Source organism: Mustela putorius, unplaced genomic scaffold (genome assembly GCF_011764305.1).
Source record: "Mustela putorius furo isolate JIRA1106 unplaced genomic scaffold, ASM1176430v1.1 tig00003898_pilon_pilon_pilon, whole genome shotgun sequence".
Classification (NCBI taxonomy): domain Eukaryota; kingdom Metazoa; phylum Chordata; class Mammalia; order Carnivora; family Mustelidae; genus Mustela; species Mustela putorius.
In genome coordinates this window covers 7,621,982-7,641,567 of record NW_025422047.1, presented here as the reverse complement: position 1 = coordinate 7,641,567, position 19,586 = coordinate 7,621,982, and the positions used below count along the sequence as shown (strand labels likewise).

Below are 19,586 nucleotides of genomic sequence, written 5' to 3'. Positions count from 1 at the left end.
GAGATGCAGGCAGAGAGAGAGAGGAGGAAGCAGGCTCCCTGCTGAGCAGAGAGCCCGATGCGGGACTCGATCCCAGGACCCTGAGATCATGACCTGAGCTGAAGGCAGAGGCTTTAACCCACTGAGCCATCCAGGCGCCCAAAATTTGGTTATTTTAAAAAATGTTTTATAGGGACGCCTGGGTGGCTCAGTTGGTTGAGCAGCTGCCTTCAGCTCGGGTCCTGATCCCAGCGTCCTGGGATCGAGTCCCACATCGGGCTCCTTGCTCCGCAGGGAGCCTGCTTCTCCCTCTGACTCTGCCTGCCACTCTGTCTGCCTGTGCTCGCTCTCGCTCTCTCTCTCTCTGACAAATAAATAAATAAAATCTTTAAAAAAAAAAATTAAAAAAAAAAGTTTTATAGATCTAATCCAATGATTTTTAAAAAAATAATTTAAGTAATCTCTACACCCAACATGGGGTTCAAACTTATAACCCCAAGATCAAGTCACATGCTCTTCTGAATGAGCCAGCCAGGTGCCCCAAATCCAATGACTTTTTAAAATTAACATATTTTTATATGTTAACATAACATATTTTTTTAAATTAACATATAATGTATTATTTGTTTCAGGGATACAGGTCTGTGAATCACCAGTCTTACACAATTCACAGTACTCGCCATAGCACATACCTTCTCCAATGTCCATCAGCCAGCCACCCTATCCTTACCCCCCAACAACCCTCAGGTTTGTTTCCTGAGATTAAGAGTCTCTTATGGTTTGTCTCCCTCTCTGGCTTCATCCTATTTCCTTCTTTCCTCTCTTCTCCCATGATCCTCAGCCTTGTTCTCAAATTCCACATATCGGCAAGATCATATGATAATTATCTTTCTCTGACTGACTTATTTGGCTTAGTATAATACCCTCTAGTTCTATCCACATCATTGCAAATGGCAAGATTTCAATTTCTGATGGGTACATAATATTCCGTATATATATATACCACATTTTCTTCATCCATTCATCTGCCGTTGGACATCTAGGCTCTTTCCATAGATTGGCTATTGTGGACATTGCTGCTATAAACAATGGGGTGCACGTGCCTCTTTGGTCACTACATTTGTATCTTTGGAGTAAGTACCCAATAGTGTAGTCGCTGGGTCATAGGGTAGCTCTATTTTCAACTTTTTGAGGAAAGTCTATACTGTTTCCTCAGTATAGTGTAGGAGGGTTCCCCTTCCTCTGCACCCTCACCAACATCTGTTGTTTCCTGACTTGTTAATTTTAGCCATTCTGACTGATGTGAGGTGGTATCTCACTGTGGTTTTGATTTGTATTTCCCTGTTGCTGAGTGGTGTTGAGCACTTTTTCATGTGTCTGTTGGCCATTTGGATATCTTCTTTGCAGAAATGTCTGTTTATGTCTTCTGCCCATTTCTTTCTTTTTTTTTTTAAGATTTTATTTATTTATTTGACAGAGATCACAAGTAGGCAGAGAGGCAGGCAGAGAGAGAGGAGGAAGCAGGCTCCCCGCTGAGCAGAGAGCCAGATGATGTGGGGCTTGATCCCAGGACCCTGGGATCAGGACCTGAGCCAAAGGCAGAGGCTTTAACCCAATGAATCACCTAGGTGTCCCCTGCCCATTTCTTTCTTTCTTTTTTTTTTTTAGATTTTATTTATTTATTTTGACAGAAATCACAAGTAGACAGAGAGGCAGGCAGAGAGAGAGAAGGAAGCAGGCTCCCTGCTGAGCAGAGAGCCCGATGCGGGACTCGACCCCAGGACCCTGAGATCATGACCCGAGCCGAAGGCAGCGGCTTAACCCACTGAGCCACCCAGGCGCCCCACCCCTGCCCATTTCTTGATGGTATTTTTTCTTTTTTGGGTGTTGAGTTTGATAAGTTCTTTATAGATTTTGGATATTGGCCCTTTATCTGATATGTTATAATCCAACGACTTTTTGATGTCCTTTATGCAGTACTAGAAATCCAAGTCAATTCTTTACATCATATTACATATAAAAAGCCAAAACAAACAAAATCCCACAACTGCCCATTATTCATAGGCAGTATGGTACAGAATAAGTAATTCTACCACTTTAAGATTTGGTCTCTTCATTTATAAATTGGGCACAATATTGATCCATCTCCTAAGAGTATAGTAAAAGGTTTTGTTTGTTTTTAAAGGTTACTCAAGCCAGGGCCTCATAAAATAATCTAACAAATGTTAGTTTTTTCTCACTTTCTACTTTTATTTGATAAATTAAAAGGATGTAACTGAATGAGGTTTTAATCTCCTTCCTCTATTCCTAACACATCTTCTAGAAGATGTGCTAAGAAAGTATAAAAAAGTGCTAAAAGTAATTATAACTGAAGTTGACTCTCTTAAAGACATTTTTAAGGCTAGACTTATAAATAAAAATCAAAGCTCTATGCACTGGCTCAAAAAGAAAAGGCAACACTAGAACCCAGACTGTACTTTTTTTTTTTTAAATTTTATTTATTTATTTGACAGAGAGAAATCACAAGTAGAGAGAGAGAGAGAGAGGGAAGCAGGCTCCCTGCTGAGCAGAGAGCCCGATGCGGGACTTGATCCCAGGACCCTGAGATCATGACCTGAGCCGAAGGCAGCGGCTTAACCCACTGAGCCACCCAGGCGCCCCAGACTGTACTTTTTAAACATGGTTTTCTTACTCAAAGAAATCAGGCATCCTTGGGAAAATGGCTAAATGCTTTCATATAGGAGCCAGATGATTGACAAAGAAACATTTCTTTTTATAGAAGTATCTGGACAATAAATGGTAGCATTAGTTTACAACTACTACTTTACAACTCCTAATGAATTACTAGATCTAGATAATGATTTAATGGCTGCCTATGCATCATAACCAGACTTTATTTCCTGATGGAAGTACGACTATAAGGTGAACTTGGGGGGAAAAAAAGTGAATCTGATAAAGCCTCTGCCAACTTACAAATACAGGAGACAGAGAACAGGTTAAAAAAACACTTGAGTGTGCATAATTGGTAAAATACACACTCTGGTAAACCCCACGAAAAAACCTGGTTTCTTCATCAAAAAGAAAAAAAAGGAGAGAGAAATGAAAGGGGACAATACTATTTAGAAGATTATTAAGAGATATCTACTAATTATAATATTTCAACCTCATTTAGTAAACTCAATGTAGTAAACGGGAAAATAATGCTTAAGAAAACCAGGGAGAGGGTACCTGGATGGCTCAGTCAGTGTCCAACTCTTAATTTCAGCTTAGGTAATGATCTTGGGGTTGTGAGATCGAGCCCCAAGTGAAACTTTGTGCTGGCCATGGAGCCTGCTTAAGATACTCTGTCTCCCTTGGGGTGCCTGGGTGGTGCAGACAGGTAAGCATCCGACAGTTGGTTTCGGCTCAGGTCGCGGCTCAGATTGTGAACTCAGGGTCATGACATGGGGCCTGCATTAGGCTCTGCTTGGAGCCTGCTTCACTTTCCCCTTCAACCCCCCATCCCTGCTCACACACTCTCTCTTTAAAAATAAAATGAAAAGACAATCAGGGAAATATAAATACTGATTGAATAGTCATTTTAAGGTATGATTATTATATGTGTATTTATTTTTAAAATGAGTCCTCATCTTTTCAGGAATACATACTGAAATATGTTAAATTGATGATGCCTGGAATTTGTTTTATTTATTTATTTATTTATTTTTAAAGATTTTATTTATTTATTCGACAGAGAGAGATCACAAGTAGGCAGAGAGAGAGGAGGAAGCAGGCTCCCCGCCGAGCAGAGAGCCCCATGTGGGGCTCGATCCCAGGACCCTGGGATCATGACCTGAGCCGAAAGCAGAGGCTTTAACCCACTGAGCCACCCAGGCGCCCCCTGGAATTTGTTTTAAAATAACAGGTGGGGAGTAGGGATATGTAGAGATAAAACAACAGCTGATAATTTTTGAATTGAAAAAGGGTAGGTTTCTTCTTGGACCTCCATAACCACCAGTGAAACACAGGACCACACTCCCAGAGATTCATCAGGAATTCAAGTGTCAATGGATATCAGGCTAATGCACTGTGGGTACATATTGGCTGTATCCACCTATGCTGTATGCAATAGCTAAGTTAATTTGCTGCATCTTGAGCCCAGGATCATGTACACAAGCCACCCTCCTCCCTTCATTTATCTATTTTGATTATGTGCCCAATTTATGCACAATCAACCCCTGGTATTTCAGGCCTGGAAGGATTACCTGCAGTTCTTCAACCTCACTGAGAAGGGAAAGGGTGTTATTTTGGTACTTCTGCCTGAGGCACTCCATGGGCATGCTGAGGGTTGTGGGGCACTACAATAGCACTATTTGCTGGTGATACCTGCTGAGTTTCTGTAACTGCAAACACATATGAGTGCTGTACATGTGTCTATAAGGGGTAGCACATAATTCCCCATTTGCCTCAAGAATACTCTCCCCAGGAGTACCTGGTTGGCTCAGCTGGTAAAGCATGAGACTTTTTTTTTTTTTTAATGTAATCTCTACACCCAACATCAGGCTCGAAGTCATGACCCCAAGATTCAGGGTTGGATGTTCTACCAACTAGGCAGCCAGGCACCCTAGCCATATGACTCTTGATCTCAGGATCACAAGGTCAAGCCCCACACAGGGTATAGAGCTTACTTTAAAAAAGAATAAAAAGAACATTCTCCCCAGTTCCCAAGAGATTCACAGTTACCTAAGTCCTGTATCAGATGCCCCTAGTTATAAACTTCATTTTCCATGGTTCATATATAGTCTATCTCTTTGTCCTTTCCCTACTTTAAGATTTTAAAATTTCTTTTCTGGGATAGCATAAATTCTTTCTTGATGGGTTTGTTCCCAGATCTATTTCCTTAACACTAACCTTCCTGACCTCTGCAAGGCCTGAGAGGAAACAGGAAGATTCAGTTAGCTCCTGAGGTATTCTCTCCCTCTTTACCCTGTCTCCATCCTCTTTGCTCTTATCTTTCCCCTCTGTTTTCTCCCAGTCCCCTGGGTTTTTCTGCTTTTCTAAGGATGCAGGCTCTGGATCCATACCTAGACAGATTTCTACTTTCCATCTACAGCTAAAGCAAGATGATGCTAATGAGAAGGGTAGAATGAGGTTGGGGACCCAAAAGATGTGTGTTCATTTTTCCGTTTCCATCTTTGATTTATACTTCATATTTATTTGTTTTTATTTATGTATTTACATATTTATGTATTTATTTAAATTATTTTATTTACTTGAGAGAGAGAGGAAGAAATTAAGCACAAGCAGGGGGAAAAGCAGATGGAGAGGGACAAGCAAACTCCCCACTGAGTGGGAAGCATGACACAGAGCTCAATCTTCAGATCCTAAGATCATGACCTAAGCAGAAATCAGATGCTTAACCAACTCACTCATCTAGGCACCCCTATACTTCACATTTATTTTTTTTTTTTTAAGATTTTATTCATTTATTTGACAGAGATCACAAGTAGGCAGAGAGGCAGGCAGAGAGAGAGGGTAAAGCAGGCTCCCCGCTGAGCAGAGAGCCCGATATGGGGCTCAATCCCACAACCCCCGGATCATAACCTGAGCTGAAGGCCGAAGCTTTAACCTACTGAGCCACCCACGTGACCTTATACTTCACATTTAGATATACAATACTGGAATTGATTTATTTCTACATAGCTGTCTCTTAAAAGTTTTATTTATTTATTTATTTATGAGAGAGAAAGAGAGAGCAAATGCACGAACAGAGGTGTGGGAGAGGGAGAAGCAGACTCTCTGTTGAGCAGGAAGCCCAATGCAGAGCTAGACCCCAGGACCCCAGAATCATGACCTGAGCTGAAATCACGTGCTTAATTGACTGAGCCACCCAGGCACCTCTAAATAGTTTTAATTTTTTTTTTAAGATTTTATTTATTTATTTGACAGAGAGAAACAGCAAGAGAAGGAATATAAGCAGGGGGAGTGGGAGAGGGAGAAGCAGGATTCCTGCTGAGCAGGAAGCCCCATGTGGGGCTAGATCACAGGACCCTGGGATTATGACCCGAGCCAAAGGCAGGCACTTAACAACTGAGTCACCCAGGCTCTAATAGCTTTATTAAAATTTAATTCACACATCATAATTCATCCACTTAAGTATACAATTAGATAATTTTTTAAGTTATATTCACAGGGTTATGCAACCATCAAAATCTAATTTAGAGCATTTTCATCCCCCTATAAAAAAGTCTGTACCTGTGGCACCTGGGTGGCTCAGTGGGTTAAGCCTCTGCCTTAGTCTCAGATCATGATCCCAGGGTCCTCAGATCATGATCCCAGGCCCAGCTCCACATTGGGCTCTCTGCTCAGCAGGGAGTCTGCCTCCCCACTCAACTCTGCCTGCCTCTCTGCCTACTTGTGATTTCTGTCTGTCAAGTAAAGAAACAAAATCTTTAAAAAAAAAAAAAAAGCCTGTACCCATTAATTGTCACTCTCCCTTCTCTTCCACCCTTATCCTGGCCCCAAGTAACCACTAACCAGAGTTCACTTTTGGGCTATTATGAATAGTAGTCATGTACAACTTTTGTGTGGATGCATATATTCAGTTCTCTTGGGAATATATTTAGAAGAAGAATTTGCTGAATCTTATAATAGTTCTATGTCTAACTTTTTTTTTTTTAAGATTTTATTTATTTATTTGACAGACAGAGATCACAATAGGCAGAGAGACAGGCAGAGAGAGGAAGGGAAGCAGGCTCCCTGCTGAGCAGAGAGCCTGATGCGGGGCTGGATCCCAGGACCCTGGGATTATGACCTGAGTCAAAGGCAGAGGCTTTAACCCACTGAGCCACCCAGGCACCCCTATGTCTAACTTTTTGCCAAACTGTTTTCCAAAGTAGCTGTGCCACTGCCACCAGCAATGTATGAAAATTCTAATTTCTCTATATACTTGCCAACACTTTTTATTTTCTTTTGGATTATAGCCATTATAGTGGGTGTACAGTAGTAACTCATTATAATTTTATTTATATATTTATTTTGAAAGATTTATTTATTTATTTTAGAGTGAGAGAAACAGAGAAGTGCATGTGAGTAGGAGAGGGGCAAAGGGAGAGGAACTATGAAAGAATCTCAAGCAGACTCCCTGCTGAGCATGGAGCCTGACTTGGAGCTCCACCTAGGGCTTAATCTCAGGATCCTGAGATTATGACCTGAGCCAAAACCAAGAGTCAGATGCTCAACTGACTGAGCCTCCCAGGAACCCCTCATTGTCGTTTTAACTTGCATTTCCTTAATGACTAAGGATGCTGAAAACGGTTTTTTTCCACACTTATTGTCATTTGTATGTGTTCTTCAGAGAAATGTTCATTCACATCCTTTGACTATTTTTTAAATTGGGTTGTCTTTTTATTACTGAGTTGAAAGGTTCTTGATATATTCTGGGTATAATTTGCCAATGCTTCTTCCCATTCTGTTGGTTGTCTTTTCACTCTCTTGATGGTATCATTTGTACCACAGAAGTATTTTGTTTATATTTCTTTAGAGAGAGAGAGAGAGACAGCAGGAGCAAATGGAGGAGATGGGTAGAGAAACTTAAGCAGCCTCCATGCCCAGTGCAAGCCCGACATGAGGCTTGATCTCATAACCCTGAAAGATCATGAAGTCAAGAGTCAGGAGCCCAACTTACTGATCCACTCAGGTACCCCTGTGTAACACAGAAGTTTCTTTGATGAACACCAATTTTTGTCACTTGTGTTTTTGGTGTTATATAGACTTAATTTTTGTGTATAGTGTGAACTACGGGACAAAGCTCATTTTTTCCTATGGATAACCAACTGATGCAACACCATTTACAGAAAAGACCACTTTCTGCGGTGGCATCTTTATCATAAACCAAATGCCCATATTTGTGTGGGTCCATCCATCCTTCCTTTCTTCCTTGTTTATTTTCTCCCTCTTCCCTCCCCCTTTTTATTTCCTTTAACTTTTTTTTATAATAAGCTCTATGCCTCATGTGGGGCTTAAACTCACAACCCTGAGACCAAGAGTCACGTGCTCTACTGACTGAACCAGCCAGGTGCTGTTGTGTAGGTCCATTCTTTAAAAGTTAGCTAGAGGGGCTTGTGGGTGGCTCAGTGGGTTAAGCCGCTGCCTTCGGCTCAGGTCATGATCTCAGGGTCCTGGGATCGAGTCCCACATTGGGCTCTCTGCTCAGCAGGGGGCCTGCTTCCCTTCCCCTCTCTCTGCCTGCCTCTCTGCCTACTTGTGATCTCTCTCTGTCAAATAAATAAATAAAATCTTTAAAAAAATAAAAAATTAAAAAAATAAAAGTTAGCTAGAACTCATTTGGATCTAGTGATTATGTTAAGGTAAATTATAAAATAAAATTTTCAATGATAATAAAAGTTTTCCAGTTTTTAGGTTAACTTTGGTAATTTATATTTTGCTAAAAAATCATCTAGGTCTTAAAATTTGTTGTCAGAGTTGATGAATTAAAAAAATTCTTTTACTCTGTGGACATGTCTTCTTTCCTAACCATCTATATTTTAGCCTTCTCTGTTTTCTTAATTATGCTCTTTAAGGGTTTTCTTATTTTATTGTCTTTTCAAAGTACCAGCTTTTGGAATTTGCTGTTCTTTCTACTAATTTTGTTTCCTGTTTCATTAGCTTTACCATTTATTTGTATTAATTCTGCCTTCTTGCTTTTTTTTTTTTTTCAAAGATTTTATTTATTTATTTAACAGAGGGAGAGAGATCACAAGTAGGCAAACAGGCAGGCAGAGAGAAGGGGGGAAGCAGGCTCCCTGCTGAGCAGAGACCACCCCTCCCCCATGCGGGGTTTGATCCCAGGACCCTGAGACCATGACCTGAAGCTGAAGGCAGAGGCTTAACCCACTGAGCCACCCAGGTGCCCCCTGCCTTCTTGCTTTTTTAATGGGTTTTATTTTATTATTCATTTTTCTAATTTCTTAAAGTGAGCATTAAAAACTCCTTTATTTTTAGATTCTCTTCTATAATAACAACGTTATCTAAGGTTTTTAATTTCCTGCTAAGTATAATTTTTGCTGTGTGTCCCATATGTTTGGTATTAAATATTCTCCTTTACTTTGATTTCTTAACAGTCTTGATTTCGTCTCTGATCTCAGCGTTATCTATAAGTGTATTTCTTAAATTCCAATAAGTTAAGAATGTTATAGTCCTTTTATTCATTCTAATTTTATTGGATTAAGATCAGATGATGTTGTCCCTAAAATTTCCATTTTTTTCTACTTGTTAATGTTTTCTTTGTGGCCAAGGGCATAATTAATTTTTGTAAATGTTTGACAGACTTAAGAGAAAAACATAATCCCTATTAACTGACACAAATTTTTCTACTAATCCTTTAAATGAATTTGTTGATTGTACAATTCAAATATTATATAAGCTCACATAGTTTTGATTTTGAAAAATGTTTATTAAAACCTTCTGCTGTATTTGGATTTTTATATAGCGGGGAAAAAGCATATGTTCAGGAGAAAGTATCAAAGACAAAATACATGGCAAGGAATGAGCAAAAAAATAAAATTTTACCTTATAAAATTCTATATTAGCAAAAAAACCTCTAATTTCTTTGTTTTTAAGAAGGCTCTATGCTGGAGTCCCAACACAAGGCTTGAACTTATAACCCTGAGATTAAGACCTGAGCTGAGATCAAGAGTCAGATGTTAGAGTTGAATGAACCATCCAGGTGTTCCCCGCAAAAACAATTTTTATGCTAACCACAATGCACTTACTATAGAAAAACTTCCTGCAAGAAAATATGCTTCCTTAGATAATTTTTCTATTTTTTTAATAAACACTTGTTTTGATGTACTTTAATAAACAAGTATAATACATCTTAACTGAGATAACTATTTTGCCAAGAAACTGCGCTTACTTTGGCTGGGAGATTGCTCTGTCGAGGTTTCTGTATCAAAATGTGGACCTGAAGAAGTATAAAGAACTCCTTTAGTGTAATTTTTCCATCTTTCAGTTTCTGAGGAAAGAAAAAAAGTTTGCACAATAGTCAAGGTGAGGTCATTTTGATTACAACCAGCCCATTTTGCTTCTAGTGTATAGTATTTTGCATACGTTAGTGGAAATATCCAAATATTTCTAAGCTATACATGAACAGATTTTATTTAGTATTATTTCTTAAGGTTACTCAGTGACAACAGAATTGGGAACAAACAACAAAACACAGGTCTTCTAATTATGATTTCTACTCCCTATAATCAATCACCATGCTGGGTCCTTAACAAAAAAGCTAATTTTCTGGGGGCGCCTGGGTGGCTCAGTGGGTTAAGCCGCTGCCTTCGGCTCAGGTCATGATCTCGGGGTCCTGGGTTCGAGTCCCGCATCAGGCTCTCTGCTCAGCGGGGAGCCTGCTTCCTTCTCTCTCTCTCTGCCTGCCTCTCAGTGTACTTGTAATTTCTGTCAAATAAATAAATAAAATCTTTAAAAAAAAAAAAAGCTAATTTTCTATATAGTTGAATATTTCTTAATTTTTTAAATTTTTAAAAAAGATTTTATTTATTTATTTGACAGACAGAGATCACAAGTACTCGCAGAGGCAGTCAGAGACAGAGGGGGTAAGCAGGCTCCCCACTGAGCAGAGAGCCCGATGCAGGGCTCGATCCCAGGACCCTGAGATCATGACCCAAGCTGAAGGCAGAGGCTCAACCCACTGAGCCACCCAGGCGCCCCGAATATTTCATGATTTAAAAAAAATTTAAAAATTGAAAACAAACAAACAACAAAAAATTGGAAAACAAAATAGGGACTATAGTTGCATTAGAAATGAGAAATAGTTTAACATACCTCCTTCAAGCTCTCTTCACAAATAGTGTCTCTGAGAAACTGTGATTCCATTTGACTATTGTGCTGTGCTAGAAGTAAAGCAAATTCAGGTAATAAGTCAAAATTAAAATTAAAGTGTAAGCTTAATTTTAATTATCATTCAGATTTATGTGTGGTTCACGCTCTTAAAGTTATCGACTAGGATCTTTTTGGGAAGAGTCATTTATAGGGCGAGTATACTATTGTTTTAAGATCCCATCCAATATTTCTCCACTAATTATAAGCTTGTTTAAAAAGATTTTGTTTATTTATTTGACAGAGAGTGAGAGAGAAAGAGTACAAGCAGAAGTGGCAGGCAGAGGGAGAAGTAGGCTCTCAGCCAAGCAGGGAGACCAATGCAGGACTCAATCCCAGGATCCCAGCATCATGACCCGAGCTGAAGGCAGATCCTTCACCAACTGAGCCACCCACGCACCTCTAATTATAAACTTCTTAAGACAATTACCCTTCGTGGTCTATCACTTCTCAACTTATTAAAGTAATTAAACATTAAATATAAACTAAAATTATTTTACTCATCAACTATGTATAACTCCCAAAAAGCTTAAATAAATTTCAAATATCTTCTGAACTGAAATACATTTATTATTGTCAAGTAAGCAGATGACTTCTATTATTTAGTCTTCATGAAGATCTTACTGCTGAAGTCGAGAGAGGTCCCATCGGCCTTGATTGAATCAAGAGAACTGCTGCAACTAGATGGTGTCCTGCTCAGGCTTTTTATCAAAACACTGTTAGCATTTTTATCTATATCCCCTTCAGAATGGTGATCAAAAACCTGAAATTATCAGTTAAGGAACATCATCAGCCTGAAGTTATGACTTATAATACACTTATAATACACATAATAATTGTTTGTTGAACACTAACAAGGACTACTTCATAAAATTTATCTACAATCATATGAAATATATTAGTAACAAACTGGAATAAGTAATAAGCAATTTATCGGGCTTTTAGAGTTCAAAGTAATTTTATTTTAATTTTTTTAAAGTTTATTTTTCTTAGTAATCTCTACACCTAACATGGGGCTCAAATTCACAACCCTGAGATCAAGAGTCACATACTCCTCTGACTGAGCTAAAAGGTGCCCCTGGAGTTCAAAGTAATTTTATTTAAGAATCTATAGAAATAGGGTGCCTGGGTAGCTCAATGGGTTAAGCCTCTGCCTTCAGCTCAGGTCATGATCTCAGGGTCCTAGGATCAAGTCCAGTATCGGGCTCTCTGCTCAGCGGGGAGCCTGCTTCCTTCTCTCTCTCTTTCTGCCTGCCTCTCTGCCTATTTGTGATCTCTCTCTGTCAAATAAAAAATAAAATAAATAAATAATTAATTAATTAAAAAAAGAATCTATAGAAATATATAGAAATCAGCTTGTACATTATACTGTATAAGCAAATTGTTTCTCAGATGTGTCTAAGTTAAAGCCAGATCCTATGAGTTGCCAAACGTTGACCTATTCCATTATTCAACTACTAGTCACTAGGGTCAGGACTACCACATTGAAATAAACCAGCATAGAATATTGGCTATTCATAGTGACTCTGGCTACAGCAACAAAGAAACTTATTTCCAGGTTTTAGACTTTTTCCCCAGGTGACTAAGACTCCTTTGGCTGATGTCAAATAAGTGATGTGGTCCTGCTTTTATCATTTTAACCATTTGACTTTACAGCCTTAAATGCCATTTTCATCTACCTACTTACATATGTTTTTGATGACAATATAACCTTTGTCTAAATGTTAGAATGTAATCTCCATGAAAACAGATTTTTTTCCTCTAAATTCCTGCTGATGTAGTCCAAGCACCTAAACAGTACTTAGGACACAGGAGATACTCAATATCTACTGAACAAAATAATACTAATTTTCATATAATCCATTCAGTTATAAATTTTCTATCACTGATACTACATTCTCAAAGCTTCACAGAGGAACCATTTCCTCAGGACCTCATTAAACAGAACTAATGAAATATTTTTCTAAGCTTACTCACATATTAAATTTTGTTTTCTATGAACTTCTGATACTTTAAAAAAAATTATTTATTTATTTTTGAGAGAGAGGGTATAAGCAGTAGGGAGAGGCAGAGGGAGAGGGAGAAGCAGACTTCCTGCTCAGCAGGGAGCCTTGACATGGGGCTTGATCCTGGGATCATGACCTGAGCTGAAGGCAGCCACTTAACTGAGCCACCCAGGTGCCGCCTTCTGATACTTTCTAATCTTCATTTCTCCATCTATAAAACTGAGTTTGAATGACAGGTTTTATTCTAAGTTATCTAAATGAATGTTCCCTCAAACTCTAAAACAATCTATAACCTCTTCTCATAAATTCAAATTCTCACTTCTTCATCTTGAGATACTGGGTTTGACCTAGGCATTCTCTCAACCACTAAAGAAATGAACTCTTAGCTTTTACATATCCTCATAAACCAAGAAAATTCAGGTGAGCTTTTCTTCATGCAGTTTGTCTAACAAAAAGATTTTTTTTTACCCTTCAGATATTTAGACTGAATTTAACTTTTCAAACTACATATACCCTGCTGAGAGATTCTCCAAATGCAAAATCACAATGACAGATTGCACAATTACATTAATTTTTGTACTACTTCCCATTTCATTTTTTGTGATTTGTTTTTAAGTCTAGCTGTTAGTCAAATAATACCTTAACATTCTAAACAGGGATATTTCCCTAGCTCTATAATTGGAAATAATCAATTCCTGCTCATTCAAGACTAAAATTAAAATTCAACATTCATAACTTAAAAACACATTCCTTAGTTCAAGACAGAGCTTACCTCCTGATCTTGCGCAGTATCACTAAACCTAATCTCACTTTTCCTGATTTTTTTCTCATTCTGCATATCATCCTCTTCTTGTATCCAGGTTCTTTTTTGGCTATTGCAGGTTTCTCTTGTTTTATTTTCAGATGGCAAGACCTCTTTTTGATATGTCTCAATCAAAGACTTTTCCTCAGTTTCTATGGTAATAGAATCTGAGGAATTAATCTCACCAGGATATATAGGAAGGTTTTCCTCATTTATATATTGAGATGGACTTAAGGTCAGTTTAGCTGCACCAAATTCAATGCTTGACTCCTTACTGGAGACTGGTTGAGCTTCTAAGTGACTTAAATCAGTTGTGTCTGCTTGAAACTGCTTCAGGTCATTAATACCAGTGACACTACAATTTCTCTTGTTTGGCAGTCTGGGCAAAAATATTCCCAGGGAACATCGCCTCACGTTATCTCTTACAACTGTCGTGAGTGGTACAGAGTTAGTTTCAGCTCCATCATGAGAAATTTTACTTTCTTCATCTCTATCATCTTCAACATTGCTGGGCATTGTGTTAATACTATGTATTTCTGTAGCTTGCACTATACTCATGTGATTGTGTGCCTTATTTGTTAATCCAAGTAATTGTTCTGGGGAAGGTGGTACATGAGGAGTTTGGAAATTTAAAAATTCTTCAGGTTTTCCATTAAAATTATTCAGATTAGATGTGACACTACTAAAACTTGCAGTATTAGATGCAATTGCAGGATCCAATGCTTCTCTAGAATTAGCATGAGTTTGAATAACTTGCTTAGGCAAGTCTGAATTACTGTGAAAATCTGTATCACATTCAGCTGTCTGAATATTCTTCCTCGGCTCTTTTTTACAGGCTATAGTAAACTGTTTGTCATTATTGAGCATTTTGGACTCATTTTCACATGTAGGTACAGAGGAATTTTCTATGACAATATTTAAATTCTTATTTCCAGCATGAGTTGATATCATTTCATCTTTATTCACAATTATCTGTCCTTGTTGAGGTAATGGAGGTAGCTGGCTTGAGAGATGAGGCTGAGAAGTAACACAAACATCATCAACAAAGGTCATCTTTAAATTATGTTCTGGCATATCAACAAAGCCCTCCATTTGATCTTCTGGGAGTTTAAAAGATACTCGTTTTGAATTAGGTTTAGTTATCTCCCCCAGATCTTGACTAGGTAGTAAAGTTTGATTAGCTCTTAAATTTGGGGGCTCCTTATTCAGATCTTGATCTTTGAGCACTGTTTTAACAGAGTCTGGCTGTCCTTTGATATTGGTTCCAGTCACTTTTTCCTTTTCTAACAAAGAACAAGAAGCAGAGAGAGGCAGTCCCTTAGATTTCAAGTAATATTCATTGGCTAAATTGTTTACATAAGTAAGATCATTTTGTACTGGGCAATTACTGGTTTTCTCATCTTTATCACCTAAGGACATGGCATTCCCCTCCAAATTATCAAAACAGGAAATAGCATTTTGTAAATGGGAATAATTATCACTGGATCCACACATAGCAGTTGCATGACTATTTGTAAAATCCATATTTCTTCTATCTGTACTATTTAACTGACAGCTTTCAATTTTGGCTTTTTCCAGTGTGCAGGCCTGGTCTACAACACTCCCCATGACCTCTCCATCCACAGTGCTTTTGAATTTGATAATTTCTAACTCACTTTGACCCCCAGACAATGTATTAGTAGGAACAGAAGGTATCACATGATGCTTTTGTTTAGTGTAAAGAACAGTTTTGTTTTCTACCGCCAGTGCTTGTTTTTCAATGTTTTCTTGAACAGAGCTACCATCATTATGAGAAGAAATATCCAAGATTTTTCCATTAGTTATTCCAAATTTAGGGTATTCTTGAAGAATTTTCTCTGTGTCTTGACAATCAATGAAAACAGTATGGGACTTGGTGACATCCAGATCACTGTGATTATCTACAAACAGTACAGTTTTTTCTATTGGCCTGGTAGTTATTTTAACTGGTAGGACAGTTTTACATTCTAAGGCAGTTGTGTGACTTCTAGTCATCTCCATGTCATCCTGCCCACATGTATACAAAACAGTTTTAGAATCTCCTGCCAAATGCACCAAATGGGAATCCTCTCTATCTTCCAGGGCAGTATTGTTTATTTCTACTGTATAGCTGTGGGTGATATCCATATCATTTTTCTCATTTTTGGAAAATGCAGCAGTCTTGTTATTTTTTAGTCTAAGGCTCGTCCTTCTCTGACTTTTGCCTGATATAGTTTCATTCAGAAATTCGGGCTTCTGTACATCTTCATTATTTTCCCAAAAGCTTGATTTAGATATTTCCATATTATCACCAGCTATAAATCCTACAGCTTTCTCTATAGGACCATTGTTAGACCATCCCCTTGCTAGTGTTAGCTCATTGACTTTTGCTGCTGATTGGTCACTTTTACCATTCTCTGGAAAGGAAACATTCTCCTCAGTAAAAGCAGGTGACACTTTTGGCTTTTCTAGGCTATTCCTTTTGGATACTTCAAAGTCAAGTCTGTCTGTAAACATAGTCCTCTCCTTTGCTTGGTAGTCAATGAAAACAGTGTGGGACTTTGTCATTTCCAGTTCATTGTAATTATCTATAAACATTACAGTTTTTTCTATAGGCCTAGTGGTTATTTTATCTGGTGAGACAGTTTTACATTCCAAGGCAGTTGTGTGACTTTTAGTGACTTCCATGTCATCTTGCCCACATGTATACAAAACAGTTTTAGAAGTTTCTGTCAAATGGGAATCTTGTTCATATAATAAAGCTTTATGACTTATTTTCACTGTATAACTCTTGGTGATATCCATATCATTCTCATCACCTTCTGAAAACACAATAGTCTTATTAACTTTTTGCCTGCCAACACTTTTTCTTCCATAAATTTTGACATCTTGATTTTCATTCTGAAATCCAAGTTTTCGAATGCTTTTGTCTTCTAAAATGTCTATATTATCATTAGAAACAAATACTCCAGTTTGTTCTGTAGGACTTTTATTACATTTTTCAACATTTACAGCTATCTTTCTGTCTACTGTTGTCAGCTGGCAGTTAGTATTTTCTAAATTAGTCTTACCCAATTCTTGTAATTCAGAAGGACCAAATCCAATGACAATAGTGTGACTCTTGGTTAGATCCATATTTTGTTCCTCCTCTGAACAAATAATTGTCTTGTTATGGGAACAGTCAGGTGTGGGATTGCCTACTCTTTTCCTCAGTGGCTCAGGCAGTTTAGAATTCTGGCCTGATACAGATTTCACTGTGTAACTGTTAACAGCAATATTATGATTTTTCATGGTAGACTGTCCTTCTAATGAAAATAGTGGCTCTGTGGTAGGAAAAAAAGATGCCTCACATGAAACTGTATTTCTATTATTTCCCAGTTCTATTTGTTTATCAAGATTTCTGTGGCCTGTTGCTATGTCTTGATTAATATCATCTGACTGAGGAGAATCTTTACCAAGATAGGGTGCAGTCTTTAAAGCTTGATCTTTTTCTTTACTCCAGGTGTCAGTTGGAATGTTTATAGATATTATGTCTGGCTGTTGGGATGGTTCAGTATGACTTTTGTTAATTTCTTTCCATTCATCTGAAGGGCTTTTGCTGTGAGAGTGAAATTTACCAGTATTCTCAGATATTAGATTGCAAGATATAAGAGGAGATTGACTTCCCAAGTTAGCTGTGTGATTTTTAGTCAAATCCATATCTTCACCTGTGAAAATTTCAGTCTTTTTGTCAGTCAATGAAATAGACAAAGAATTTGCCAGGCTCTGCTGTAATCTTCCCTTAGATACATGAGGAACTGAGCTACAATTTATATTCATTTCCCCATCCTCTGACCTGCTTATGAGATTTTGGAGCATCATTTCTTTTTCAGATATTGGTGTATCTGTTCTCTGTGTATTTGTGTGATCTTCTTTAAAAATCTGATTATCTATCACAACTGTATGACTCCTGGTAAAGTCCATGTTATCCATTCCTGAATAAATAGTTTTCTCTGTAAGAAGAGAGATAGCATCTGGATTGGGATAAGTTTTAGAATAATTACTATCATTCTTCAGCAAATTCTTCACTTCTCTCATACCTGAGAGACACTTGGTCAGTTCCATGGCATCATTACTACTAGGACAGAAAAATGTCTTATAATCTTGAGTAGCTGAGCTGGAACATATAGATCCTGGGATTATGGCCAAAGTGCTGGCATCTTGGTTAAAAGTTTGTGTGGCTATGTGAGTTTCTGTCCCTGTAATATGACTTTTGGTAATATGTATTTCACCATTAGGGTTTAAAGAAGGGTCTTGAAAAGCAGCATTTGGTTTATTCTTAAAGACTGTCTTCCTTCCTGGATCTTCAGTTCCATAATCTGTCATAACTTCCATCATGACATTTTGAGTTTGGTTTTCTATATTAGATAAATTATCTGCTGAGGGTAAATTCTGTATAGTGTAATTAGTTGTCAAGTCCATAAAATCATTGCCATAAATTGTAATATCATCACCTTTAAATTCCCTTAAGCTGGCCTCCGTGGATGTGGGAACTAAAGTCTGAATATTGGCCGTATGACACTGGGTGAAATTCATCCCATCATCTTGTTCTCTAAAGATTCTAGTCATATTATTACTATTTTCATCTACCTTAAGAGACACATGCATTTGATGTACAGAAGAGGCCCTATTTGATTGTTTGGGATGAACAGATATCTCAAAATTTTCTTTATCAGGTCCTGTAGGAAAAGCATTAGATTTTCCTGTTTTCAATCTTTTTATGAAATCATTAAAATTTATTTTCTTTTCTGAAGAAGTGCTTTGATCCATGGAAAAATTTAATTCTTTTTTCATTCTTGAATCCTTAGTATGGAGCTTTAAGTTAGCCAGAAATGATGTAGTATCTATCTTAGTGGACTTTTCACTTTTAGTACAATCTAAAAGGCCTTTGTTAATCATTATGGTGTGACTTGTTGTTAGGTCCATCTGGTTTTCTTCCGAAAAGATGACTGTTTGGTCATTTGCATGTTTCCTTTCATGGTTGTGTTCTGTAATTGAAATCTATAATGAAAACAAAATATAGGAGATCAGATCAAATGCAACCTTTTAGAAAAATATTTTATAATATGTACTGTATATAGTACTATATAAATAATCCTCAATGATGGCTTCATTATACACTGGTTTGTTTGAAACAGTGGTGTGGTATGTAGCATGTAATTTGTTATTACATTTTTTTTCAAAGTTTGTAAATGCTTTCAGTTTTTTTCAACAAATAAAAGATCAAATAAAAAACAAATAAAAGGTTAATTATACACCAACTAGAATGACTAAAAATGAAAAAGACTGACAATATCAAATGTAACTATAATGAAAATTCTAATTACTATATTAGATAGGTCATTCTCATTCTAAGTAAAATAGACTTAGAAAGGGCTAAGAGCATGAAGGCTAATTTATAGTACACTCTACTCTTGGGAGTTGGGTTCTCTTTGAATCTTAATGCAGTGGCTTTATTTGTAAGGAGACAGTCTAACTCCTTGCTACTCAAAGTATGGTCTGTGTCCTAGTGCACTAGTATCAACAGGAAATTGTTAGAAGTACAGAATCTCAGGGCCTGCCCTAGATATACTGAAAAAGAAACCATATTTTAAGAAAATCCTGCATATGCTCATTAAAGTTTGACAAGTTCGGATATAATTAATATATTTCCCTATTATTTAAACTGGCAATGATTGAACTATCCTTAGTTTAACTGAAAAGGTAGGAATTTTTCCAATCTATGCTGGTCTACTTGAGTAAGTAATCCCTAAATCATGCCACAGCTATTAATTTTTTGTGTGTTAACTATAAGGGAGAATAAAATAAAAGGCATGTGCTTGAACTCATACCTCTCTCTGTTGCATCTGGGTCTGAATGGGAGCACAAAGCAATGTGTTCATCCCTATTGA

The 19,586-nt window shown here is 37.5% G+C and overlaps 1 protein-coding gene across 3 annotated transcripts in view; it reads right to left on the bottom strand.

Moving 5' to 3' along the window:
- Window positions 1–19,586, bottom strand: part of KNL1 (kinetochore scaffold 1) — a 75,756-nt gene that overhangs the window by 19,744 nt on the left and 36,426 nt on the right. For 2 of the 3 annotated variants that reach the window (XR_006602855.1, XM_004751112.3), the window contains exons 9-13: window positions 19,527–19,579; window positions 13,630–18,696; window positions 11,476–11,614; window positions 10,798–10,865; window positions 9,875–9,973 (exon numbers count right to left, since the gene is read on the bottom strand). Coding sequence is in view for 2 of the 3 variants with exons in the window: in XM_004751112.3 (XP_004751169.1) it covers window positions 9,875–9,973; window positions 10,798–10,865; window positions 11,476–11,614; window positions 13,630–18,696; window positions 19,527–19,579 (5,426 nt within the window). In the remaining variant the exon portion in view is untranslated. The remainder of the gene's footprint in view (window positions 1–9,874; window positions 9,974–10,797; window positions 10,866–11,475; window positions 11,615–13,629; window positions 18,697–19,526; window positions 19,580–19,586) is intronic. The other variant, XM_013055420.2, reaches the window with a different exon arrangement.